The following is a 26,012-nucleotide window of genomic DNA, read 5'->3' as shown; positions in this document are numbered from 1 at the left end:
TGAATTTACCCTATAGATCATACTCAACACAATGAAGTACTCTACAATCTTCTCAGCCATTATTGGCAGTGCGTCAGCATCCGTCCTCCCACGCCAGGCTTGCTTGCCTCTCAAGCACAGTGTGGCTCCAGGACCCGTTCCAAACACTGTTGAAAGCTTTGGAAATTACCCCTTCTACAGCGAAATCGCAAAGGTCGTCGTTTCACCTGCAGGCTTTGAGCCCATTGCCAAAGCTGCTTCGGCTGCCGTCAATTCGGCTAGTTATATGCACATCATCAACCTCGACTCTTATGACGTTTCTGCATGCGCTCAGCACTGCGATGCAACTGGTGGATGCGAAGCTTGTGAGTTATTTATCAAACCACCCTATGTTTCAAGCTAACAGATGTCGTTCGCAGTCAATACCTACTTCCAACGCAATCCATCCGTTGATCCCGCTGCCGCATGCCCCAACCCTTCAGCAAACACTCTGGTAGTATGCGGTCTTTATAGTCAGGCCATCAACGAGGCCGACATCACAAACGAAGGTCAGGGACGCGGCCCTATCGATGCCAACGGCCAGGCGTTCGAGGTCGTCATTCGCGGCTCGAATGGTTAGTTCTCTATCTTCATTTCATAATCATATGCTTTACTGATACGTTCCAACCAGTCTACAATCGTGTCGCAAAACTAGCTTCGTCCCCAGCCAAGGAGACTGTCACTGTAACTGTCACTGCTCCATGCACTGCAAGTTCCATGGTCGACGCATTCACCAATCCTCTTGTGCCCTTCTTGACGCCCGGACCTGTTGCCTTCCCCAAGTCTTCCTCCGCTAGCACGACTTCAACTACCCATTCTGCTTCCGTAACGAGTGCTGTTGTCGGCACAAGCTCTTCGTCCAAGAGCACTCGATCGGCTATGTTCACGCCATCGCTCATTAGCGAGCCTCTAACATGGAGCTTTGCCGCGCCCACGACTTCTACTAAAAGCATTGCATCAGCGACGAAGGTTGCTGTCACCACGCTTGCATCTTCGTTTGTGCGTCAAATTTGGTAGAAATGTGCTAGCTTGGCCAATAGCACACCTCTAGTCCATAGGAGTGTACTGTGCGCATCCGCCTCTGTTTGCAAATTATTCTGCCATTTCCAAGGGTGTTTCTCATTCTGTTGAAATTTTGGCCGTCAAGTCATACTACAGATTATGCCATATCTTTCTTTGTTCGATAGTCATCCAGTTACAAGGTGTGCCAGCAATTTTGTAGGACAGGATAATTGAGCAAGATTATATTTCACATTCTTAAGAGTCATCACTAATTAGAATCCATGAACTTGATGTAGTTGCAATGTAAAATGTATCAAAGCATGAAGAGGTAGCGACGAGAAGTTGGTTCCGCGATGTTAGTCATTGAATTGTTCTACTACTGATTTTCATGGACCCAGGATCTAACTAGAGCAAGCTTCTTTGGGGAAAAGGAAGCAACAGTATCGTCTTTATAAAGCGGGCTCCTTCAGCTTGGTGAATCCAAAATAGATTCATGCGCCTTATCGACCGACAACACTATCACAGCGACATGTGTGGTAGAGCGCATGCTTCCAAGTTTTTCATGGGCTGATGCACCCGAGCGGTGCTATAGCTTCTCCTTGCTCGTCCGTTTGCACTCGCACTTCCTCTTTGTCGATGGCTCGCCGTTATCTCCACGAATGAACATAGCGCTCTGCTCCGCAGAGCCCTCGGACAGGAAACGGTCCATCGGATTCATGTTGCTTGTGTATCCGGTGGATGCGGAGGAGGAGGTGAGCATATGGTACGAACATAGCGTGACGGTAGTGGTTGAACTTTGATGAAGCGAGTAGTGAGAAGTCCTATTCAGTGTCAGAAATATGGCGGATCAAGAGACTTCAGGCACAGGTAAACTGACGGCGATGCATCTTGCTGGGGCATGATGGATGGGAGATTCTGGGTCAAGCTCACTAAGGGAATGAAGTACGAGCTTGTTTTGGTCAAATATGCCAGATAATGAGATGTCTGGACAGGAGAAGCGGAGATTGTTGTTCTCTTTATACAATATCCGTCTAGAAGAGCTCTGCGCATCGAAACGAGGTCAGTCCCTTCGCGTAGATGTCAGTTGTACTGTTAGGCAAAGAAACCACCATGCATCCCGAGCATGCAGGGGTCGACGTCAACCATATTACCCTCATGCTCTGTAAATGCGGCATGAACTCGCTGCACCTGGAATCACATTGGATAGTCGACTTTTGGTCGCCTTGGTATGCCGCACTAATGTGGAAGCCGCCCCGTTGAAACATCAGTCATTGGACGGACGACTTTCGTTCAGCTTGGCAGCCAGATCTTAGATAACGTTAAACGGGAGCACAAAATAATTAAGCTTTTCCAAGCTGCGCGCCTGAGCGGCGGTCTGCGGCAGCTAGTGAAGTACCCAGATGTTGCACCGAGCCTTCTATGCCTCTCCAAGAACAGTCAGTCAGTGCGATGCAGGCCTATGGCGGTACTCCTCACTCATCAGAAAAGCATCAGGAGTTACATTTTCCGTACAGTTCCCTTGGTTTCAGGGAACTTAGTGACAGGAGACCTGGGAGATGGAAGCGCGGGTTTTGGAAGCAGTACAAAGGTTCAGCGCATCACGGCGCAGTGATTGGAGCCATATGCACCTCGCCTGGCATTGTAATCCTCGACGCGTGGTCACCGATGACGCTACTCTTCTCCGTCCATTACTGGATTGGCCAGTGTACTTTTGGTCGACTTGGCACGGCGGATCGGTGTTCGCTTCTAGGCGGAAGGACCTGCAGGCAAGAAAGGCAACAAGGCAACCGCGCGACGGAACCTGGTGCAACATCAGAACCGGATTTGCGCCTTGGGACGACGTCCTATTGGTTACAGAACCTGGCTTTACCTTGACTATGCCTTGGGCTGAAACAGCCTAATCCTCCGGAAAGGCCGGACAGAGCACCAAAATGCATTAAGACCTGAGTGCGCCAGGCTGTCACGATGCAGCAGTTTTACAGCTTTCCTAAGCACTGCCACTCTCGAATTTCTATCGTTGTATAATTTACATCTATTTTGACTATTGCATACACGCTGAACTGTTTACGATGGCCCAAATTGCGTCAGGATCCAGGGATCCCTGGGAGGTCGTAAAACCAGTCCTGGAATCCCTGTGGCTGAAAGAGGACTGGAAGCTCGATCGCATCGTTCAAGAGATGAAGGCTTCCCATAGTTTCTATCGAGTGTGCGTCAGCGGCAGTCCTTAATAGTATTAGCAGGATACCTTACAGCTAACAAGCCTCGGATGTAGTGAACGCCAATACAAGTCCCAATTCGCGATCTGGGGGTGGTCCAAGAACGTTCGCAAAAGTGATATTACCAAGGCACTAAAGCACGTTAAAGGCCGTGCTGTAGCAGGCAAATTCTCTACCCAAGTTTCCATCAAAGGAAAGAAGATCGACAATCAGAAGATCAGAAGGGTTATGAAGGAGCAAACACGGGAAATTACTGGATCATTGGCTCTACTTCGAAGACAGATCACGACTGTTGATGGACATGTTCTGCCATTCACCAATAATTTGTACGTTTACTCAGCCCTGATGACCGACGTGCTAACATCGAAGCTTCCTGAAATGGAATCTCCCTTACGCTGCTATGCGTCGTTCATACGTCAAACCATTTGATCACTCCTCGCCCTTCGATCAAGCAACGCCCTATAGTAACATTGAAGTTACGACTCCCTCATCGGTTGCGTCACCGAATGATCTACCCTCGCCGACCAATCAGGTCATGAAAAAGCTCATGATGGTCGAACGGGCCAGTATGTTTGCACAAGGCCACCATGAGAAGCTTCTGACACTCTTGAATGGAGAGGAGAGAAGGTAAGACGTAAGACGCATCTCTAGGTATTGACTGATCACGGAGTAGGACCTTGTCAGACTGGCTGCACGAGTACTGGTTCTTTTGCTTCAAAACTGCAAAACACTGGGGAAAAGGACCAAAGACATGGACTGCAGAGCTTTTGGAATTCGATGGTTACCAACCAACAGCTCACCGTGGTCTTCCAGGCACACCCCAGGATTTAATGAGTCCAGCGACGCCAGATGACAATGAACCAAGGCCGTCCGATCTTTGCCGATGGTACATTCATGTTCCAAGGCAGTCATATGTGCCAATACCAGAAGGTCAAGTTGCCTCTTCGGCTTTCGTTCAGGATGGCATTGATGATGACCCCAGTTGGACGCCATGGCCTCCTGGTGAGCAACAATCTTCATTACAGGCACATTTGCGAGACGCCCTCGAGCACAATGATTTTAGCCTTACTTCTGCCACAGAGCTCCCGGTTGATATCCCTCGGATCGCACAAGCTGCGGATGAGAGACGCTCTGACGAGCTCCTCATCGAGTCTCTTGGTTTCAGTATCATGAGTCGCAATATCGAACAAGTCAGGAGAGTCTTATATGAATTGGAGGAAAAAAAAATCGATACAACACCACTGCGTCCGTTTCATCTAGCAACGAGTTACCTCGATGGGTCTAAGTCCTGCTGCGACGTGCTAGCAACAGTCGCAATGTTCGATACCGGATCTCGAGATAACGAAATCTATTTCAACGAGCACGGCCATACTGTACTGGATAACTTAATGATTGCAATCATCAAGTCTCATTCAAGTGCAAAGCCTGAGATTGTGGACGATGCTTTCAAGGGTGTTGCACGATTCGTTGGAGAAGAAATCGACATTTGTGGCCGTTGGGATGCAGATTCCCCTTGTGTGCGCCAGATGCATGTCAATGGCGGACTATCGATACCATCCAGCTGGAAACACAAGTTTTGCAACACTTCAATCCAGGCCATATGTCACTGCATCGCCCGCATGTTCGAGTTCATACCAAGACCCTTCATCCTCAAGACACCGAGCGGACTGTACATCCGACGCTGCTTCGATCCGGAGTGTGGAAAAAAGCTACAGTTATCGCCTTTGCACAGCCTGGTGATCACAGCATACCATCTTGCTTCCCAAGGACGGGACGGCGAGGACCTCTTTGGAATTCTAGCATGTGCCATGTGCTTGATATTTGAGGGCTTCGACCCTTCCATGAAAGCCGATGTTTCCATTCGGGCGTTATTGTCCTCCTCCTCAATTATCGAGTGTGACCATGAAGAGCTTACGGCTGCTGAGCTTGCGGAGAAGATCATGGCTGAGCCCACAATCGGATCTTGGAGTGCAATGATTAGGACAGGCTGGATTGTATTGGCTGGAGTATTACGTCGCTGTGAGATAGCAGCCGTCGAGAAGAGCGGGAATAGAAATGATAAGCCTGAGTGGAGTGATGATGACGACGACGACGATTTCATGGGATGCACTGGGCCAAATCACGTGCTTTTAGACATGCACAGCGATGGTAGGGCAGACTTCTGTCTCGAGAAACAGAAGAATCTCGGTGCATTGTGGTCTTCAGTTCAAGCGGAACTACTGTCATATCGGCGACTGGACGATCGGTCTGACTGGACTTCCCAGAACTTTTCGATGGAGACTCTCCAAGTGCAGCTGAGTAGAGGCGAAGATCTTATGGTTGGCTACGCTGCGCGGAATTTGTTGAAAGCGCATTGTGCCTGCCATAGCTTTGGTCGTTATCCATTCGCGGTGTTGGCTGAGGCACTGGACCCCGATCTTGCGAACCTTGATCTGTGGGGTCGAGCAACGTACGGAGAGATGATATACGAATGATTCGAATCTCTTGCGAGGAGCCTAGGATGCATCTTTCTCGTTCATGTCTTTACACAATCTCGAAATCAAAAATTTCGTAACTTCTGAGAGCGGCATTTTCTGGCAACTATTCCAAACACACTCACAAATCTTCGAAGATAAGTCACAGAAGCTGCGATAGTTTGATGTTTATCCCGTCCGTACCTTGCGACTGGAGGCGGTTCTGTGATGGTGATTTTTATGAGGAGCTTGGAACTACTGAATTGTACACAATGTAAGGGAGTTTGATGTGCGGCTTGGAACTTGAGCCATTGCCGTCTGGCTGTGATAAGATATGCCCCAATTCCAGACTTCCGCCTGGGATAATGAATGTTAGTGTCAACATATCCGAAAACCTGCACTAATTCCTTTACACCCCATCTACTTGTAAAACTTGTGTGGTGTCCAACCGATTTTGATCGGTCCTTTCACCGAGTAGCTTCACGAGACAGTACTTCCCTGTATTTGTATGATGGGATTCAATTTTTAGCGGAATAATTTGTATGATCAGGTGATGCAATGATAAATTATGCCAGGTGGTCTAGACATTAACGTTTGCGGCTAAGCAGGCAATCTCTAAACAGAGCACAAATAAACTCTGAAAGCTCTTGCATTAAACTCCCATCGCTATTCTGCTTGTAACATTGACTATCTTGAGCACCTGGCCGCAATTTAATATGCATCTTCCATTTCCACGTCACATTCAGTACAAGATCAAGACAAAGTCGAAGAAGAAGAAGAAGAAGAAGAAGAAGGACTAGATTGCGACCTGGGGCAGGCATACCGTGAACTTGAAGAGACTAGGATTAGAGTATGATACGAGTATCGGCATATTCACTCGCGAAAGCCTTCAAAGTTGTCGTCTTTGTCCGAGACTAGATCTTAAACAATAAGGTCTTCCTCAAACATCGCGAACCGGATCTCCTTGGAAAAGGAAGAATTGTATGGAAGCACAGAACCGCTGAAGACGACATAGTTGATATCAAGTTCATGACAGCGGTAGAATTGCATACCAAAATGCATGTTAGGAAAAGCAGATCTGACGGACGGAAGCTGCTATACGCCATCGACGGAGATTCCATGAAGCATACCAGAATCACAGGCAAGCCAGACCAACAGCTGGCGCAGCAATAGATCAGGGGAAGTAATGTGCGAAAGAGGGCTACTAGATCACGAATGTGCGGAAAGTGTGACAGAATAGCGCGAAACTATACCGACTATGCGACCAGCTTGGTCCGCGAGTCCGCAGTTCAAGGCTTTAACAAGAGCATAAATAATGCAATCGAGGATCTTGTTCAGGTGCGCAAGATTGTATGCTTCGGACTGGGGAGCTTAAGGTTTAAGGAAGATCTTACATCCTGTATCAACCAGCACTTCTTCGCGTTCCACATTGCTTCTAGATTCAACGCTGTGCGCAATGAACATGACGGTAACGTTCGTGTACTACTTCAAGACCTAGGATATACACTACTGGACAAGCTGCTTCTCGCAGAAGGATATACTGGGGGCTAGTTGGAGTTTGTCTGCGACCCCGATGGCCTTATGAAGATTGACGAATACACCATGGTCATTGACATGTACCTTCCCATGTACTTCCCACTCTTGCAGATCTGTGCCGACATAGCACGGCCTGTAGCTATCATCACGGACAGAGTCAAAGAAGACACAAAGAAGTCAAAGTACTCGTGGCGAGATCGAGATTCGCCTCGGGTTGCGCGGATGCTAGAGAATTACGAGTGTTTCCAAGAGCTGGGCGGTCCATACCGGCTGCGAGACCAAGAGGGGGCAAACCTAGATGATTCGAACTGGCTGTACCGATTGCAAATGTGGCTGAGAAACAACGCTGCAGTTGAGAAGGAGCAGGACACGGAGACGGAGGACGTCGGCGACAGTTAGGACTGGGTTGACATCATACATGGGACTGACCGAACATGCGTTTGACGCACCTGGATCAGACGTTTGCGACAAGATCAACATCTCCATCGCGATGGCACTGCTTATCCAGGCCTCCCAACATGCCCCGTCTCGTATCGCACCCACAATTTTCGAAGGCTGTTCCCTGACTAGCTAAACGCGATTGGCCGGTGGATCAGCTTTCCCGATCCGGATCGAGATTGCATTCGGCGGCGACCCGAACAAAACCAACCTCCGCACTTATGCGATGACGATAGGAAAACGTCGGCTGTACCATGCGCAGCTGACTTCCATGTGCGGAGGTCTGGAAATGAGGCGTAACGCATGATGCTTTGTGGTGTAGACGCTGGCGAGCAGTGGTGGAGGGGAGAGCGACGTCGGGAGGTGTTATATTGCGGTACAGCATGTACACAGTGCGCGAGTTGAATTGAGACCAGTGTGTGAAATGTGAATGGAATCCATTACATGTGCTACTCTCTGAAGCTGTCGTTTGCGTTATGCAAAGGATAGCAGGACTACAACTCGTCGAAAGGAAATACAATCGTTACCAAATTTGGCGAGAGGACGAGGCCTCTATCAACACTCCCTAACACCTAACAATGCTGCACAATCATGATATGTCATCAACCCTTTACCAAGCCAAATCGCTCTTATCGTTGTCGTTACCACATGCAAGGCCCTCGCAGAAAGCCACATCTTCGTTGCTGATGGCGCTGTTGCCAGTCTTCTTGAGCTGTTGCTTCGCGGGCCAGATTTGCCGGCCCTCGCGCTTTTCGCGAGCACTGTGCTCCATGACAACTTCTCGGCAGCGCTTCTGGAAAAAGAGAGGTCCCTTCTCCATGTGGGGGTGTAGCTCGCCGTTGATGAACAGGCCGGCGTTGATGTTGGCTTGTGCGCGCTCGCAAAGCACCTTATCTTCCTTCATGACGCGCGCGTACAGGTCGGCGATGGCATGGAACGCTTCTTCGGTGGCGTTCTTGTTGCGCCAGAGTTCGTAGTACATGACCGATACCCCAGGAGCCTTCGGCATGAACTTCTGCATCATCATAAATGTGGAGCTGATGTCGTTGTTAGTGGATTGTCTTAGACAAATCTGATGTTGGGAACTTACGTGACTGTGAATGAGACATTAGGGAACATGTACGTTGAGCAGATGCCGAAACCAGCTGCGCGTTGCTCATCTGTAGTCTTCGGGTCATGCTGAATATGGTCCGCTGAACAGTTGACATCATATGTTTCCAGATTGGCGATGGCAGGAAGATCGGGATGTGTCGTCTTGCAGTGGTAGCATTCGTTGAAGTTGTCCGCGAGAATTTTCCAGTTGAAGTTGCTCTCCATGTTGTATGTGTGGTCAAACACGTAGTCGTCAAAGTTGAAGTCGGTCAGTCGCTCTTGCTCGTCAACTGTGTCGAATTGCTCCTCCCAGGAAACCTCAGGTACTTCTTTTGAGTCCATGTTGATCCATACGAAACCATTTTTGTCGAGGCGAACATGGATCGGGAACAGGCCGTTCTCGGCTTTGTCGAAGGCAGGAAGGTCTTGGTATCCTGGAGCCTTCGCGAGGTTCCCGTTGAGACCATATGACCACCCGTGGTATTTACAAGAGAATATCTTAGCGTTACCATTGTCTTGTTCGACTACAGGGTAGGCCCGGTGTCGGCAGACGTTGTGGAATGCGTGAATCTCGCCTTGTCGGTCCTTTGCGACAACAATATCGTAGTTGGCTACGCTGTAGCGAAGGTAGTCACCGGGAGTGGTAAATCTTGACTTATGGGTGAGGAGCAGCCAGCGTCGTGAGAAGATCGCACGCCTCTCCAGTTGGTACATCTCTTCTGATGTGTACCAGTTGGCAGGCAGTGCGCGAACAGCGGACTTCTCTGGAGGAGTAGTGGGGGTGGTCGAGCCACCCAGGCCAATGTAGCTCAGTAGTGATGCCATTGTGGGCTGTGTATGTGAGATGTGATGAGTGTATCGAAGTAATGACCTAGTTTGTTACCAGGGAAGCGTCGATAGAAGAGCAATGATGTGATGACTGGGTCTTCACAGTGGTGAGGCGTTAATATACCCGTGTACTGGCGGTAGTGCCTCCTCACCCTTATCGAGTAAACGAATACCTAAGGCCCCATGGGGAAATGGCTTCCATTCACCACTAGCGACTGATAACCAGTGACAAGCGCGAACGTAATCAAGTCGGGGGGACGTTGCAAGCGCTACACACAATTTTTGGCCTCCGAAGACGCTCCACTTGCCATCGTGATCACTTGCATCAGGCGTCGCAAGTTCTAGACAGCGAGCTAGAAGCTCTATGCGGAGCAATTACTGGGCAATGACCCAATGGTTCTTCTGGCAGTGCAGCGGTTCAATAAAAATGTCATCGTGACAGAATGCGTAGACCGTTCTTGTCAAAGCCCCTCGCGCTGGCGTGGGCTGGCGTGGATCTGATGTCCAAAATTGGACATCCAACGCCAGCCAAGCCTGGAACAATTTCGACCACAGCCACGTCAAAACCACCAGGATAGCTTCACTATCAACTCTTATCATTGCTACCCGGGATCATCGCAAAGCGATAGATCTTCACGCCGATAGTAGATAGGTAAACGAACTTATCGCTGTGCAATCTCAAGGGTGATCTCGGAATTGAAGCAGCGGACGGCAGCGTAAGGACGATGGAGTGGCCTCCACAAGACGTGGCCTTCGGTGAGACGTTCGGTTGATTGCAGACAGTACGCAAAGCCTACTGTAGAGAGGCTGCGTCTATCGGATAATAGCTCGCCAGATGAAGCATTACTGGTTCATCGTGACGCTGAATTGTCGCATGGAGAATGCGCATGGTACAGCTACCCCTCATGGAAAGGTCGAGTACGATGTCCAGGTGATGGACTTTTGTGCTGCTTTGGGTGCGCTCGGCAAATTTGGTAGACAGCGTCTGTTCAGGAGAAACTACCGGATGAAAAGTTTTCCGGGAGGACACTGACCTTGCAGCATAAAGGTCCACAATCGATGTAACATTCGGTCTTGCTCATAGCAAGCACTAGAATAAATTCTTCATTGAGAGACTCATTTCGAAACTCTTGGTGCTGGCAGCATTGTCAGTCAGTGTGCATAGCACTAGAGAAGCGATTGACTGGTGGCTGGGCATGACAGGTGAGGACTGGCGCTCTCGAGAAGTCCTTGTCATACTATTCGATACGACAGATTCGTCAGTTTTGTCGCGATAGGAGTGTCTGTCAAGTTGTCGCATTCGTGTTCGAATCATTCCCAAGTTTCACTTTCACTTTTCGTGATGGATGATGTCGCTGGGCTTCAGAGATAGGATCAACTGTTTGGTTGAATGATGTTTTGTATATTCACAAACCGCATACGAGTACTTTCTGTTGTGAAGTGAAATAGGATAGTGCAGGGACAGAGGCGTGGTTGTAGTCCGCACGCGCGAAGCGGGGTTGATGCACTTTATGTAGGCTTGCCTATTCCCGTCGATCAGATTACCCTAAACTCGATTTGGCAAACAGGACCTGGAATCATACGTCCCCACCAATGTCGTAAAGATGGCATGCGGGGCGCGTTGTCTACTTGTCGAATCTGTCGTCAATCACCTTTTACCGGAAAGCTTTCGCCTTTTTGATGCTGTAGTCCTCGCTTACCCGCGGCAGGAGTTCCAGGAAGATGTGGCGAGATAGTCCGGTATCGCGAGCATAAGGGCTTTAAGAGGCGCCCTCCTACACATCCTAGAGGCCAGATAGTTATTCCATTATTTCGCCGCTATGGATACCTCTCAACGCGTTGTTATTATCGGCGCTGGCATCGTCGGCACCAACCTTGCTGACGAGCTCGTCTCGCGAGGATGGAAAAACATCACTGTCGTTGAACAAGGACCGCTGAGTCTCCCGGGAGGCTCAACATCGCACGCTCCTGGCTTAGTTTTCCAAACGAACCCCTCCAAGACGATGACACTCTTTGCAAAGTACACGGTCGAAAAGCTTCAGTCGCTCTACAAGGATGGTCAGAATTGCTTCAACCAATTGGGAGGCCTGGAGATCGCGACAATCCCAGAAAGACTCGAGGAGCTTAAGCGCAAGCACGGATACGCACAATCCTGGGGCATCGAAGCACATCTGATAAGCGCGGAGGAGTGTCTCCAGAAGTATCCTTTGTTGAACAAGGATATGGTACTTGGAGGTTTGCACATTCCCAGTGATGGCCTAGCGCTCGCAGCCCGTGCCACACAAATCCTCATCGAAAGCACACGCATTGCCGGTGTGAGCTATCGAGAACACACACTTGTCACTGGCATCGAACAAGCAGATGGCCATGTCACGGGTGTGACGACCAACAACGGCTCTATTCCGGCAGATATCGTTGTATCTTGTGCCGGGTTCTGGGGCGTTGAGATCGGCAAAATGATTGACTTGAAGGTTCCTTTGCTTCCGCTGGGCCACCAGTACGTGAAGACCACAGCTGTACCTAGCCTGGTTGGAAGGGAGGTGAATAAGAACATCAATGCTATGAACGCCGAGCTGCCCATTCTGCGACACCAGGACCAGGACTTGTACTACAGGGAACACGGAGAGCAATTTGGTATTGGCTACTATGGCCATCGCCCAATGCCCGTTGATGCTGGATCTTTGGGCGTCACACCCAAGGAGGTAGATGACAAGAACATGCCATCCCGTCTCGACTTCACCCCCGAAGACTTTGAGCCCGCTTGGCAAGCCACAAAGGAGTTGCTTCCCGCCTTACGGGAGACAGAGATTGCTGACGGCTTCAACGGCGTCTTCTCCTTCACACCAGATGGCGGATCCGTAGTTGGACAGGCACCAAACCTGGACGGCTTCTATGTGGCTGAGGCTGTATGGGTAACGCATTCAGCTGGTGTTGCGCGAGCTGTTGCTGAAGTGCTGACCGAAGGACGATCGAGAATCGATATCGCTGAACTTGAACTGACACGATTCGAAGAGGTTCAGCTCAGCACCGAATATGTCAGCGAGACATCCCAACAGAACTTCGTCGAGATCTACGACATCATCCACCCACTTGCACCGAAGGAGAACCCCCGAAACCTTCGCGTCAGTCCATTCCATGCTCGACAGCGAGAACAAGGTGCATTCTTTCTCGAAGTTGGCGGCTGGGAGCGACCACACTGGTACGAGTCGAATGCAGACCTAGTCAAGACATTGCCGCCGGAGTGGCAGCACGTGGATCGCGACGCCTGGTCATCGAAATTTTACTCGCCGATTGCTGCAGCTGAGGCTTGGAAGACACGGAACGCCGTTGCGATGTATGATATGACAACCTTCCACAGATTTGAGGTTGCCGGCCCTGGTGCCGTGCACCTGCTACAACGCCTGGCCACGAGCGATGTCACTAAGCAAGCAGGCTCCATCACACATACACTGCTCCTCAATAGTCACGGCGGAATCTTGAGTGATATATTCATCTCAAGGCTCGACGGCGACCTGTTCCAAGTTGGTGCAAACACCGCAACTGACTTAGCTTATCTCGCACGCGAAGCTCGCAAACAGACCAAACATACACCAGGACAATGGGCACAGGTTCGGGATATTACTGGAAGTACTTGTTGCCTTGGTCTGTGGGGTCCAAGGGCTCGTGATGTGATCCGCGCCATCAGCCCCGAAGACTTTTCGAACAAGAGCCTACCCTACATGGGTGTGAAGAAGACTAGTCTTGCTGGCATCCCAGTCACCATGTTCCGAAAGTCTTTCGTCGGCGAACATGGCTGGGAAATTCAGACAACACCTGAGTACGGACAACGCCTATGGGATCTCTTGTGGCAGTCCGGCAAGCCACAGGGATTAGTCGCTGCTGGTCGTGCTGCTTTCAACGGTCTCCGCATAGAGAAGGGAATCCGAGCGTCAGGGTCGGATATGACCTCGGAACACAATCCATGGGAGGCGGGCGTGACATATGCCATCCAAATGGACAAAAAGGCGGACTTTGCTGGGAAAGCCGCGTTGGAGCCCCTGTCGAGGAAGACGTCCGCCCGTCGATTACGATGCCTGACGGTCGATGATGGCCGCTCCATGTGTCTTGGCAAGGAGCCTGTGTTCTATAACGGCAAGGCGGCTGGTTATGTTACGACCGCAGCATTTGGATACACAGTGCGCAAGCCCGTGGCATACGCTTGGCTACCGGGCAACGTCCGAGAAGGCGAAGCTGTTGAGATCGAATACTTCGGAAAGAAGATCAAGGCGACGGTGACGCCTGACCCTCTGTACGATCCGCAAGACCGTCGTCTGCGTAGCGATGGTCCTTCCAGAGAGCCAGAGCTACAGAAGCGCCTGAAGTCATTATTGTAATGGAAGGAGATGAGGCGTAATAATGTGAAATGAGCATCATGAACAAGTTCAGCACGGAGGAGTTTGGCGTTGGAACTTTTACTTGCATTGCCAGGATGGCGCGCAGTGTGTATATAGTTTTACTAGCATAGCAGTGAATCGAATAGGATAGCCTCAACGCCGATGTCTGTCACATGACTGCCAAGGATGGCCTGTGCGGGGGTCCCATCCTATGGAGGGCCGCCCTGGCTCTAGGTAGCTCTTTAGAACTATACAATATATCAAAACCACCCCTATAGTCCTCACAATGTCCTTGTGTGAAAATCGAGGATTCTGTGATGTGGTTGTGAGTGTCATGATGGAAAGCTGTCGCGACGCGTCGAAATCGGCAGTCTTCAGAGAAACTGCCGACAATATCCCGATCGGGCCCGTCCTCCCCGCCGACCCATATGACGAAGCTCCATGACATCAACAACGTCTTCTCGTTCAATCATCGTCACCATATTCCTTATGAGCTTATTCGCTGCTGCAATCAAGAGATACTCACCGACAATACTCACAAGGCCAATTGTTAAGGTAAAGGTCGTGTAGGCGAGACGACACCCGAGTGCTAACGCCAAGCAGCCAATAGCCACACGAGCCATGCATATCCAATCGATTCCCATGTGTAAGAGTACCTCAATGGCAAGTTTATGGAAGTACTAATACCGTACTAGGGGAGGGTTCAGGCAACAACTATGCCTATTTGGTATCGGACGACAAGACAAAAGAAGCTGTCATCATCGACCCAGCTAACCCGCCAGAGTGAGTTTAGACGCGAGGCGTTTACGAATAGCATTGACCAAAATGCTTCAGGGTGATTGAGCATCTCAAGAAAAAGACCAGTGCTGGCTTTAAGCTGTCAAAGATCATCAACACGCATCAGTAAGCCTGCTGGCCAGTGAGTATGGACCTCCTCTAACAACATTCAAAGCCATCACGACCATGCCGGAGGTAACAAGGAAATAGTAAGATCCTCGTGCCACCTCTGTATATTGATACCTGACCTTTTGTCTAGCAAAAAGCATTCAATTTGCCTGTGATGGGTGGAGCAGACTGCAACCTCGTTGCGGAAACACCTAGCCACAACTCCAAGTTCAAGGTTGGGTCCATCAACGTAACCGCACTACACACACCCTGCCATACCCAAGACAGCATCTGCTTCTTCTTCGAGGATGGCTCTGACCGGGCTGTGTTTACTGGCGATACCATGTTCATAGGTGGCTGCGGCCGCTTTTTCGAGGGTACGCCAAAGGAAATGCATGCAGCTTTCAAGACCCTGGGAGCGCTCCCAGATGATACCAAAGTCTTCCCAGGTCACGAGTACACTAAGGGCAACGTCAAGTTTGCCAAGACGGTGTTGAACAACGACGCAATCAAGAAATTGGATGAGTACTCACAAGCCAACAAGGAGACACAGGGAAAGTTCACAATTGGAGATGAAAAGGTATGTTTGACTTGCTAATGTCATTCAAAATATATCTGACTAAAGTGACATAGAAACACAATGTCTTCATGCGAACCGATGATCCAGAGCTCCAGAAGCTCACTGGAAAGACAGACCCAATTGATGTCATGGGCGCACTGCGATCGATGAAGGACAATGCCTAGGAGGGTCATCGATGTGCAAAATGGCGCATCCATGTCTTCCGTAAGTGCACACACTGGCGGCAGTGCCATCAGTCAGCCTAATCTCTGCAAAGCCAGGTACTAGATTTAGCAGAGTGAGTGAATGGCATCCAGGCATTATGACTGTTCTGCACGTTGGGTCTCTGATTCTCCCGTCCAGCCAGTTTCATCTGTACTTTTCACTTCAACTAACCCGAGTATGTCCTGACCTGGGCGTTGTGAATTGCGTCGCCAGAACGCACTGATTGCGTCAAACTTGCTCCTGACCGCGCTTCCTATCACAAGTAAACCCCGGCTGCCTGAGCTTGGCTCAATCCATCAAACTCCCCTCCCCGCCTCCCAATGCAATAAACTTGACCTAATATAAACTCAAGCTGCCACTTACTCCAGCAACTCTACCACGCCCGCTCAACATCAAGTCGCATACTCGGTCGCAACCAATCCAGCACCAGACCACCAGCCATGGATCCTCCCTCAAACACAGGCAAGCGCCGCAAACTCTCCCTGTTCAACACCATTCGCGTGCTCAACGGCGGCTCCGACGATGACCTTGTCACGCCCTTCAACACGCCCCTCGAAATAGTCGAGGACGGCGGCTCCGACACCGAAGACGAAGAAGACGAACAAACCGCCCAATACTACCTCAACAAAATGCGCGACGACACCGACCGGCCCAAGCAAACCGTCTTCGGCGAGGGCGTCGAAGTGTGGAAGTCGTACGGCGGCACCATCTACGCCGATCTCACCGACCAAGTCAAGCGCAAGATGCGCGAGGAGGAGACGTGGAACGCCGAAGCCATGGCCACCGTTGCTGGCGGGCTGAAGCGCAAGATGGGCGAGGAAGCCGATGCGAAGATCAAGAACTGGATGCTTGAGAAGAAGACCGATGGGAAGCCGATTCCACCTGATGTAAGCCCCCCCCCTTTTCCTCCCTCATTTCACATATACCATACTTACATACCACAGCCCATCTCCATGCCTCCCGCCCCTATCCTTCCCCCTACAGAAGCCTACCCAGACCGTGACCCCTCCGCCACGCGCTTCCACTTCTCCAGCGCCGGCATCGACCCCCTCGGCGCACACGCCCGGCCTATCAAGCCCCTCCCGCGCCGCTCTAACCTGCCGCGCATGGGCGAGCGTCTCGTCTCCGTCGGCGTGACAGGTACGTCCGGCTCTGTCCCTGTCCCGCACGCTGATCCATTAACAGGTACGCAGCCGCAGGTTCGGGATGGCGAGAGCCCGCCAGTGCCAGCTTCGAGTCCGTCGCTTCGGCGGCGAGCTTTACCAGTCTTCCGAGCACCACGGGAGGGAGCTTTGGAAACTAGGACGCGGAGGGTTGTGAGCGGAAGTTTTGGGAGCTTTGAGGGGGGTGTGGGGAGGTTTGATGAGCGGAAGTATCGGTTGGGACAGAAGAAGGGTAGGGAGAAGTTGGAGACGGTCAGTGAGGAGGGTGAGGATGAGGATGGGGAGGAGAATGTCAAGGAGAACTTCAAGGAGAAGGAGAGCCCCAAGGAGATCGTCACGGACGGCAAGAAGCCGGACTTGTTCAAGGGCAAGCCTTGGCTCAAGCGTTGAGGATGTGTAAGCTTCCGGCTACTTCATTGCGTCGCGGGATGATCGCTGGGATGGAACGTAGGCTCCGGCCTGCTTTATTACCTTTGCTTCGATGATCGCGGCGGTGTTTAAGGGAGTCAGGCCATGCTGCGACGACAAACATTCACGAAGGATAAGATTATGATGACACAATGAGAGTAAACAGCATCGGGTGATTGTAATCATACAGGAATAATAATTTTTCATTTCATCTTTTCTTCGTATCCAAGAGAAGCAATGGGGTATATCGTGGTACATCAAGAAGGAATAAGAGCAGTCAAAACTACTCAGCTACTCGTCGTCATCATAGCCCTCGTGGACATCGGCCCAACCACACTGCCACCTCTTCCCCTCGCTCTCTCCGCCGATTCGCAGCTCGCGAGCTTCACGACCCTCCTGCCAGCGGCGAACGCACAAGTCGTCGCTCACACTGACCAAGCTACCATTGGTAGCCCAGCACACGCTTGTGACTTCAGCAGTGTGCCCACGGACAAGTGGCGTGCCCTGCTCGTAGATGGGAATGCTGTCTATGGAGCGACCGTGGTTCGAGCCTTGAAAAGATGGCTTCGACGAGATACTCGGCAAGTCCGCGTCGTCCTCGGGATGTCTTGACTCGCGCTTCAGGAAGGTCTCATCTGTGGGGAACAGTACGGGACCGCCGTCCGTGCTTCCAACAGCCAGTAGTTCTGGCTTGTCATCACGGGCTTTTCGCAGGGCAGCCTTGACGTAGAACGAGCCCGCGTGAAGCTTCGGGTGACGGAAACCATACATTGGTCCCAAACCTTCCTGGTTGGCTCGGCAGTACTTTTGCTTGGAGAATGAGTCTGGTGCCAACTCGGGTGCGGCACCCAGGATAAGGTTGCTGGTAGAGTAGGCATAGATGGTGTTGTCTTTGCACAGCGCATACAGTCTAGAGGCGTTGCCGTTCAAGGTAAGTGAACTGATGGCGAAGTGTCGGTGGTGCAAATGAGCTTCAGTGTGGCGGGTGGTGGAGATGGGCACGGCAGGTCCTCGCAAAGTGTAGCGACCGCGAATATCCCATAGCTTGACACATGTTGATGCATCAGAGGCAGTCATGAGGAGATGTTGTCGGCCTTCAGGGAGGAACGACAAGGAGGTGATGGAAGCTTCATTACGGCTATCCGCGTGTGCTGAGGCCAATGTGTGGATGACGTCTGCGTACGGGGCATCTGCACCCCAGGCCGAATGCCTCGATACCTGGCCCTTGCATCGAAGGTCCCATATCTGTACTGCGCCATCACGACTCGAGGTTGCGACAATTTTGTCATCGCCGGGCTGGAAGCGCACTTGCTTAACCGAGGACCTATGCCTGGCCAGGACACTGAGTGTCTGTTGCGTGCGAACGTCGATAATCTGAGCAGTCTGATCACCAGAGCCTGCAGCCAAGTAGCTGTCGTCGGGCGAGAATTGCAGATCCATTACTGCATTCGAGTGGGCACGCCAGGATACGTGAGCATCAGAGAAGTCGCCCTCGGAATCCAGCAGGTGAATGTATCCGTCCTCGTCGCCAATGGCAAGCAACGAGTTGGTGTTGCAGCTAGCAGTGCAGAAGGGAGTCGCATGCTGTGAAAGCTCATGTACGTCTTCCGCATTACTGTAGAAGTCGGCGGTCTGGTCCTGCCATGATGTGCAGTGGTCCTGTTTGAAGCCCCTTCCAACACTCAATATGCCACCGAATGACCGTTGCAATGTTCTGGAAGCACCTCCTAAGCTTCGTATCCGACGCACAGGGGCTGGGAAGATGGGCGATGCAACGGGGATGGGACCTTCCTCGAAGATCTCGAACGGGGGTGGAGTGACATAACGCGAGCGTTTCGAGGGCGACGACTGGGCAGGAGATGTCTCGGGTGACAAGTAGGCCGTCTTCCGCTTGCGAGAACCGGATTGCGGGGTGCGTACTTCATTCTCTACGTCTGCGAAGTTTACGGTCTTCCGAGGAGTTGTTCTTGGTGCAGCACTGGTCTGGTTGTTGGCAGATCGCGTGATGTCTTGCAATTTGCGGCTGGATCGGGATGGCGCGTCTCGTGAAGATGCCTCTCGAGTGTTGCGCGGGGTGAAGAAGCGCCTGAATCGTTTTGGAGTGATGGGGGGCGGGCGCCTTTGCTTGCGGCTACCTGTGGATGCGGCGGGCGGCGATGATGAAAAGATGTCGGGCGTGGGCTCTTGAAGTCTGCCAGTGCTGCGGGTGGCACAGGGGGACGACATGACTTTGCTAGCTCAAAGTGTATACAAAAGACTGGGAACAGAGGGTCAAAGCGAGCCGCAAATGAGGATAGGATGAGTAGAACATGCAATGGATGATGAGCATATAAAGGTGCTGGGCGAGGTTGGTGATGCCGCACTGGCCGCCACGCGTAGATTCGCGCGGGCGCGGTCGAGGAAAGCGCGTTACGGCTAAGCACTTAAATGGGCGGAACTTCCCGGCCCGCTTTTATTTTCTGAAGTCTTGGCTCCAGAAAGATTCGACTCTCCGCCAGTATCTCGATACAACTGTTCCAGAGGTCACCATGGGCGCCATAAAACGAAAGGCCGAGCAGGGCAGCACGCCGTCCAAGAAGGACAAGACTGCATCGACCGACCGCCATGCGAAGCGACGCAAATCCGATGTGACAGAACAGCCTGCGCCTGCAAAGTCGAAACCTGACATTGCTCCTGCGCCAAAGAGCGTGTTCAAGGATGAGGAGAAATCTTTCCCGCGGGGTGGCGCAAGTGTCTTGACACCCCTCGAGCACAAACAAATTCAGATCAAGGCGAACCAGGACGTCCTCTTCGAACAGTCGGGAGTGAAGCGCACCGGCGGCGACGATGGCTTCAGCGATATGGGCTCCGACGACGGCGAGGCGGCTGCTCCAAAGGCGAAGAAGCGGCCCGCCAAAAAGAGCAAGAAGGGACAGGATGACGGCGAAGACGAAAAAATCGTGCGCGTCGAGGGTCTCAACTACAAGAAACTTACCCCAGGTACCATCATTCTCGGACAAGTGACGGACGTTTCACACCAAGACATCGTACTCGCCCTCCCGAACAACCTCGTCGGCTACGTGCCCCTCACGGCGGTCTCGGACAAGCTGAATGAGCGACTCGAGAAGCTCTTGAAGGAGGAGGAAGATGGCGCAGATATTGCGGAAGACGAGGACGAGAGCTTCGAGGATGTACACCTGGAAGACATGTTCACAATTGGCCAATATATGCGCGCCTGTGTCACCGCGACCACCGACGACAGCGCAAGGGCGAGGAAAAGGCTAGAGCTTTCAATCGAGCCGAAGCTGGTAAACAAGGGACTGTCCAAGCGAAAGATGCCTATCAACAGCATGGTACAGGCGTCTGTTGTAAGCAACGAGGACCATGGTCTGGTCATGGACCTGGGACTGGACGACTCAAAAATCAAGGGCTTCCTACCCAAGGGCGAATTGGGTCCAAAGATCCAACATTCAAAGGTACAGGAAGGCGCAGTCTTCATGTGTCTAGTCACGGGCCTGAACTCGGATGGTCGGATCGTAAAGCTCTCGGCCGACCACAGCAAAGCAGGAAACCTGGCCAAGGGCAACACCCTCACAGAAGCCCCGACCATCGATGTGTTCCTGCCGGGAACCGCTGTTGATGTGCTTGTTGCCGATACCACTGCCAGCACGTTGACTGGAAAGATCCTCGGGCTTGCTGACGCGACTGCCGACGCTTACCATTCTGGAGCCACGGAGAAGGGTGGCGACGTGGCCCAAAAGTACAAGATCGGATCCAAGGTTAAGGCCAGGATACTGTTCACTTGCCCAGACTCGGATCCTGCTAGAGTTGGTGTTTCTCTACTGGACCACGTAGTGGCACTGTCCACCCGCATGTCCGGAAAGCCAAAGGAGCGAAAGCCAGCACTCGACCTCATGCCCATTTCTACCATCATCGACAACGCAAAGGTTGTGAAGGTCGCGCCAGCTCTTGGTGCTTTCTTCGAACTTGGTGTCCGAGACGTGCTTGGTTTTGCGCATATATCCCGGTTGTCTGACGACAGAGTGGACGTGTTGTCTGAAGATGCCGGCGCGTACAAACTCGGCTCAACACATCGAGCACGAATTGTTGGCTACAACTCCATCGACGGATTGTTCCAACTGTCTTTGGAGCAAAAGGTCCTGGATCAAGCCTTCCTCCGCATTGAAGATATCAAACCTGGAGAGGTGGTCAAAGGCAAGGTCCACAAGCTTATTGCCGACAAGAAGGGCGCGAGTGCAGTCCTGGTACATCTTTCTGACGGCATCACTGGTCTTGTAACTGAGATGCACCTGGCTGATGTCAAACTACAACATCCTGAGCGCAAGTTTCGAGAGGGAGTTGCGGTGACAGCCCGCGTGCTGTATACTGAGCCCGCACGGCACCAGATTCAGCTTACCCTGAAGAAGTCTTTGGTCAATTCTGACGTGAAGCCATGGACGGACTACTCGATGATTTCGGAAGGCTCAAAGGGTCCCGGTATACTCGTCAATGTGCTAAAGAATGGCGCCAAGGTCCGCTTTTACGGCGATGTTACAGCGTGGCTGCCAGTAGCTGAGATGAGCGAAGCTTTCATGGACGACGCTACAAGACACTTTACGAAAGGACAGGTGGTCAACGTGCGTGTCATTTCGGTCAACGCCAAAGACCGCCAAATGCTTGTGTCATGCAAAGATCCAGCTGCGGTAGATCCCAACAAGGAGGCTGCTTTCAATGCCCTTAACCCTGGCAATGTTACAAAGGGAACCGTTCTCGAAAAATCCGACGATGTAGCTACACTTGATCTTGGTCACGGTGTCAAGGGCGTACTGCGAATTGGACATTTGACTGATGGTTCAGAAAAGAAGGACATTTCCACCATGAAGAAAATTCGCGTCGGTGGAACTCTCGAGGATCTTGTGGTTCTCAACAAGCTTTTGAGATCGAAGGTCGTCACTGTATCCAACAAGCCCAGTCTGCGCAAAGATGCCCAAGCCTCCAAACTCATTACCAATGTCGAAGAATTAACATCTGGCGAGATTGTGCATGGTTTTGTGCGTGGTATACTACCGGACAAGGTCTTTGTAGAATTTGGGAACGGCGTTAGTGGCGCCGTCTTCAAGTCGCAGATGACGGAAGAGATACTCACTGCACCCAATTTCGGCCTGCGCAAGGACCAGTCTATGACCTGTCGGATCACGTACGTTGATCCTACCAATGGTATGTTCTGGCTCTCAATGAAGCTCGAGCCCGAGACAAATGAATCCGCTGCACCAACGCCAACAGCACCCACCGGCACAGCCATGACAGCACCTGTCGACTCGAAAATCACGAACACCGACGAAATCAACTTTGGCACTGAGCTCAAAGTTCGCATTCGTTCAATCAAAAGCACGCAGATCAATGTCGAGCTGGCTGAGAATGTTCAGGGTCGCATATCTGTTTCCGAGCTGTTTGACTCTTGGGACGATATCCCGGATAAGAAACGCCCTACAGCACATTTCCAAATGAACCAGACCATCAAGGCGAAGGTATTGGGCCGACACGACGCTCGCAACCATCGCTTCCTCCCAATCACCCATCGTTCGAGCAACAAGACCCCAACATTCGACCTCACAGCAAAGAATGAGAAGCTTAAATCCGAGGGCGATGTCCTGTCACTCGACAAAGTCACGGAGGGGTCGTCTTATGTGGCCTTTGTGAATAACATTGCTGACCGCTACGTGTGGGTCAATTTGTCTGCCAATGTCCGCGGGCGTGTTGATTTCCTTGATCTTACAGATGATCTCGAGCAACTATCCGCTGTCGAAGAGAACTTCCCGGTGGGATCTGCTCTCAAGGTTCGCGTCAAGGCAGTGGACATTGCCGCTGGGCGCCTGGATTTGACTGCTGCATCAACCGTAACTGGAAAGACACTCTCCCTGGCCGACCTCAAAGTAGGCTACGTGCTGCCTGCTCGCGTCACCAAGATCCATGACGCGTCGATTGTTGTTCAAGTCAACGAGAACATTGCCGCGCCAATCTTCCTGGAGCGTCTTGCTGATGATTACGACAAAGCCAAACCGTCGGAGTACAAACAGGGCGACGTCCTCAGAGTCTGCGTCATCGAAGTGGATATTCCAAACAAGAAGCTTGGTCTCTCTGCCAGGCCATCGAAGGTTCTGAGCTCCACTCTGCCTGTCAAGGATCCCATAATTGAGGACAAGGCGCAGCTCAAGGTTCATCAGGTTGTACGTGGCTTCATCAAGAAGATCGCAGATAACGGCGTTTATGTTCGCCTGGGCCCACACGTGGAGACATATGTTCGTGTGTCAAACCTGTCAGATTCCTATATCAAGGACTGGAAATCGGCCTTTCACGTTGACCAGCTTGTCACCGGAAAGATCATCTCGAACAAGGAAGATCAGCGCAATGCGCAAATGACGTTGAAGACCTCTACCATCCAAGGCAACTATGTCGAGATCTTAGAGTTCGGTGACATGAAGGCTGGTCAGATCGTGACTGCCAAGGTGCGAAAGGTCGCAGAGTTCGGCGTCTTCTTGGTAGTTGACAACTCAAACAACGTCAGTGGACTGTGCCATGTTTCGAAACTGGCCGATAAACCAGTCGCCAAAGACAAGATCAAGGACATGTACAAAGAAGGTGACATCGTCAAGGCGAAAGTCGTCAGCGTCAACCCAACAGCAAGGAGGATCAACTTCAGCTTGAAGTACTCGCAGGTCAAGGGCTCAGAAGAGGAAGATGAGGATATGGAGGATGATTCGGATGTTGACGTTGACATGGCGGATGATGTAGATTCAGATGACGGCGGCATTGAACTTGACGACGAAGACGTCGACATGAGGAGTGTGAAGAGTGCCGAAAGCGACGAGGATGGCGCAGATGAAGTGGAGTCGGAGGCCGAGTCAGAAACCAACGCCACCAAAGCCGCAGTACCTGGCCTTAGCACATCCGGCTTCGACTGGACAGGCGCGACTCTGGATTTCGATCAGGTTGAACGTGGGCATGATTCTGACTCGGACGGTGCAGCGACCAAGAAGAAGCGCAAGAGCAAGAAAGCGACCATCAAGGAAGACCGCACAGGCGACCTTGATGCATTCGGACCTCAGTCTGTAGCCGACTTCGAGCGACTTCTCCTCGGACAGCCCAACAGCGCTGAGATGTGGGTGCGCTACATGATCTTCCAGCGTGAGCTGAACGAGATCGAGAAGGCCCGCCAGATTGCTCGTCGTGCACTGTCGACCATCAACCCTCGTGAGGAGAAAGAGAAGCTCGATGTTTGGACCGCGCTGCTGCATCTCGAGAATGATTTCGTCAGTGATGATGCGATAGAAGCCACATTCAAAGAAGCTTGCCAGCACAACGACTCGCGCGAGATTCACGAGCGTATGATCAAGATCTACATCTCGGCAAGCAAGTTCGAGGTAAGTTCACTTATTAGCATCAATATTGAGCTCAACACTAACAACCCAATAGAAAGCAGACAATCTCTACCAGTCAATGATGAAGAACAAATCCTTCACCCCCGACCCCAACTTCTGGCTCGGCTACGCCACATTCCTCATGGACGTCCTCTCGCCCCCCTCACCCACCCGCGCCCGCGCCCTCCTCCAACGCGCCACGCAATCCGTCCCATCCACCCAACACCGGCACCTGACCCAAAAATTCGCCGCGCTGGAATTCAAATCCGCCAACGGCGACGCCGAGCGCGGCCGCACCATCTTCGAAGGCCTCGTCTCTACATGGCCCAACAAGGGCGATGTTTGGGACGTGTACCTCAGCCTGGAATTGAGCCACGGCACCGAGGAGAATGTTAGGGACCTGTTTGAGCGGATGAGTAAGGTGGGCAAGAAGAAGAGGGCGATGGGCGTTTTCAAGAAGTGGGCCGAGTGGGAAGAGAGCAAGGGGAATAGGAAGGGGGTTGAGCGTGTGAAGGCGCTGGAGCAGCAGTGGAGGGAGGCGAGGGAGAAGGAGAATGATGAGGAGTAGTGCGATAGTGATGATTTGCATCACACGGCGTTTTCATGACGTGGGGATAGTTTGGTCAAAAAGCATTTTTCTGCTCGTTACTTCAACATTTGTGTTGGCTGTGTGTACTACTTCAAGACTGACATTTAGCTCTGGTCATTTGGAGCTGATCGCATGCGACATAGCAGATGACTGACCCAGCAACACGCACATGCAGCTTCTTGTGTGGTAATTTTTTTTTTTTTAAATGAACGAGGCATGCTTTCCACATCACAAGGGATATGCCACAATTTCGACAGTTTCCAAAACCCACGGAGATCAAAAGGGAGCAGACACCATCGATTGCAAGTCCCTTTCGTTTTGATATGTTTTATACTCCACACAAAGTTCTCCCCGTGGGCGAGCTGCACACGCTTTTGCAAGGAACACAGCACATAGCTCCGACTGGATGTTCATTTTTGTGCATTGCGCCTTGTCATTGTCTTCTTAGGTGATGTGATGGCAGTTGTGTAGAGAAGAAACCGCAGGGTCATGTAGGTCGAGGCGGGCTCTTTTGAGTGATTGAAGACGCAGGAGCTGCTCAGTTCATCATGGATCCTGTGTGGTCTTTTGGTAAAAGACTGTTCGTAATGTGTGTTGAAGAAAAGAAAGTGTATGAGATCATGAGAGATATTTAAATCAACGGCACGAGGAGTGGAGGGGTTGGAAGCCATCGGATTGGAGAATCTGATTTTGGGTCATGCAAGTGGAGCAGCCGAGTCTATCAAACATGCATGTAATTTGGGTTCGTTTTTGTGTTTCCAGAAAGGCGAGACATGGGCCGCTACCACGGCAAATTTGGACAGGGAAAAGATCGCGGTCTCGTATAGAAG

The 26,012-nt window shown here is 51.5% G+C and overlaps 10 protein-coding genes across 10 annotated transcripts; 7 read left to right on the top strand and 3 right to left on the bottom strand.

The window, feature by feature from the left end:
- Positions 1-31: 31 nt before the first annotated feature.
- Positions 32-1,035, top strand: SNOG_10290 (hypothetical protein; the record flags this gene model as incomplete). The annotated part of the gene is made up of 3 exons (XM_001800517.1): positions 32-348; positions 493-593; positions 686-1,035. The coding sequence occupies 3 exons, from the start codon at positions 32-34 to the stop codon at positions 1,033-1,035; spliced, it is 768 nt and encodes a 255-aa protein (XP_001800569.1).
- A 571-nt stretch (positions 1,036-1,606) lies between these two features.
- Positions 1,607-1,920, bottom strand: SNOG_10289 (hypothetical protein; the record flags this gene model as incomplete). Its single annotated transcript, XM_001800516.1, has 2 exons — positions 1,607-1,841; positions 1,898-1,920. The coding sequence occupies 2 exons, from the start codon at positions 1,918-1,920 to the stop codon at positions 1,607-1,609; spliced, it is 258 nt and encodes an 85-aa protein (XP_001800568.1).
- Positions 1,921-3,089: 1,169 nt separating this feature from the next.
- Positions 3,090-5,710, top strand: SNOG_10288 (hypothetical protein; the record flags this gene model as incomplete). The annotated part of the gene is made up of 4 exons (XM_001800515.1): positions 3,090-3,226; positions 3,281-3,562; positions 3,702-3,863; positions 3,910-5,710. The coding sequence occupies 4 exons, from the start codon at positions 3,090-3,092 to the stop codon at positions 5,708-5,710; spliced, it is 2,382 nt and encodes a 793-aa protein (XP_001800567.1).
- Positions 5,711-7,291: 1,581 nt separating this feature from the next.
- Positions 7,292-7,624, top strand: SNOG_10287 (hypothetical protein; the record flags this gene model as incomplete). The annotated part of the gene is made up of 1 exon (XM_001800514.1): positions 7,292-7,624. One exon carries the CDS (start codon positions 7,292-7,294, stop codon positions 7,622-7,624), a length of 333 nt encoding a protein of 110 aa, XP_001800566.1.
- A 649-nt stretch (positions 7,625-8,273) lies between these two features.
- On the bottom strand, positions 8,274-9,580 carry SNOG_10286 (hypothetical protein; the record flags this gene model as incomplete). Its single annotated transcript, XM_001800513.1, has 2 exons — positions 8,274-8,724; positions 8,754-9,580. The coding sequence occupies 2 exons, from the start codon at positions 9,578-9,580 to the stop codon at positions 8,274-8,276; spliced, it is 1,278 nt and encodes a 425-aa protein (XP_001800565.1).
- A 1,823-nt stretch (positions 9,581-11,403) lies between these two features.
- On the top strand, positions 11,404-13,956 carry SNOG_10285 (hypothetical protein; the record flags this gene model as incomplete). The annotated part of the gene is made up of 1 exon (XM_001800512.1): positions 11,404-13,956. One exon carries the CDS (start codon positions 11,404-11,406, stop codon positions 13,954-13,956), a length of 2,553 nt encoding a protein of 850 aa, XP_001800564.1.
- Positions 13,957-14,397: 441 nt separating this feature from the next.
- SNOG_10284 (hypothetical protein) lies at positions 14,398-15,585 on the top strand (the record flags this gene model as incomplete). Its single annotated transcript, XM_001800511.1, has 7 exons — positions 14,398-14,511; positions 14,560-14,602; positions 14,652-14,739; positions 14,791-14,859; positions 14,909-14,942; positions 14,993-15,421; positions 15,475-15,585. 7 exons carry the CDS (start codon positions 14,398-14,400, stop codon positions 15,583-15,585), a joined length of 888 nt encoding a protein of 295 aa, XP_001800563.1.
- A 137-nt stretch (positions 15,586-15,722) lies between these two features.
- On the top strand, positions 15,723-17,178 carry SNOG_10283 (hypothetical protein; the record flags this gene model as incomplete). The annotated part of the gene is made up of 3 exons (XM_001800510.1): positions 15,723-15,800; positions 15,994-16,765; positions 16,811-17,178. 3 exons carry the CDS (start codon positions 15,723-15,725, stop codon positions 17,176-17,178), a joined length of 1,218 nt encoding a protein of 405 aa, XP_001800562.1.
- Positions 17,179-17,487: 309 nt separating this feature from the next.
- SNOG_10282 (hypothetical protein) lies at positions 17,488-19,422 on the bottom strand (the record flags this gene model as incomplete). Its single annotated transcript, XM_001800509.1, has 1 exon — positions 17,488-19,422. The coding sequence occupies one exon, from the start codon at positions 19,420-19,422 to the stop codon at positions 17,488-17,490; it is 1,935 nt and encodes a 644-aa protein (XP_001800561.1).
- A 302-nt stretch (positions 19,423-19,724) lies between these two features.
- Positions 19,725-25,161, top strand: SNOG_10281 (hypothetical protein; the record flags this gene model as incomplete). Its single annotated transcript, XM_001800508.1, has 2 exons — positions 19,725-24,596; positions 24,649-25,161. The coding sequence occupies 2 exons, from the start codon at positions 19,725-19,727 to the stop codon at positions 25,159-25,161; spliced, it is 5,385 nt and encodes a 1,794-aa protein (XP_001800560.1).
- Between the last annotated feature and the right edge of the window lie 851 nt (positions 25,162-26,012).

Source organism: Parastagonospora nodorum, assembly GCF_000146915.1.
Source record: "Parastagonospora nodorum SN15 chromosome Unknown scaffold_16, whole genome shotgun sequence".
In the NCBI taxonomy this organism is placed as follows: domain Eukaryota; kingdom Fungi; phylum Ascomycota; class Dothideomycetes; order Pleosporales; family Phaeosphaeriaceae; genus Parastagonospora; species Parastagonospora nodorum.
The sequence above is the reverse complement of the archived record's forward strand: the minus strand, read 5'-3'. Positions and strand labels throughout refer to the sequence as shown.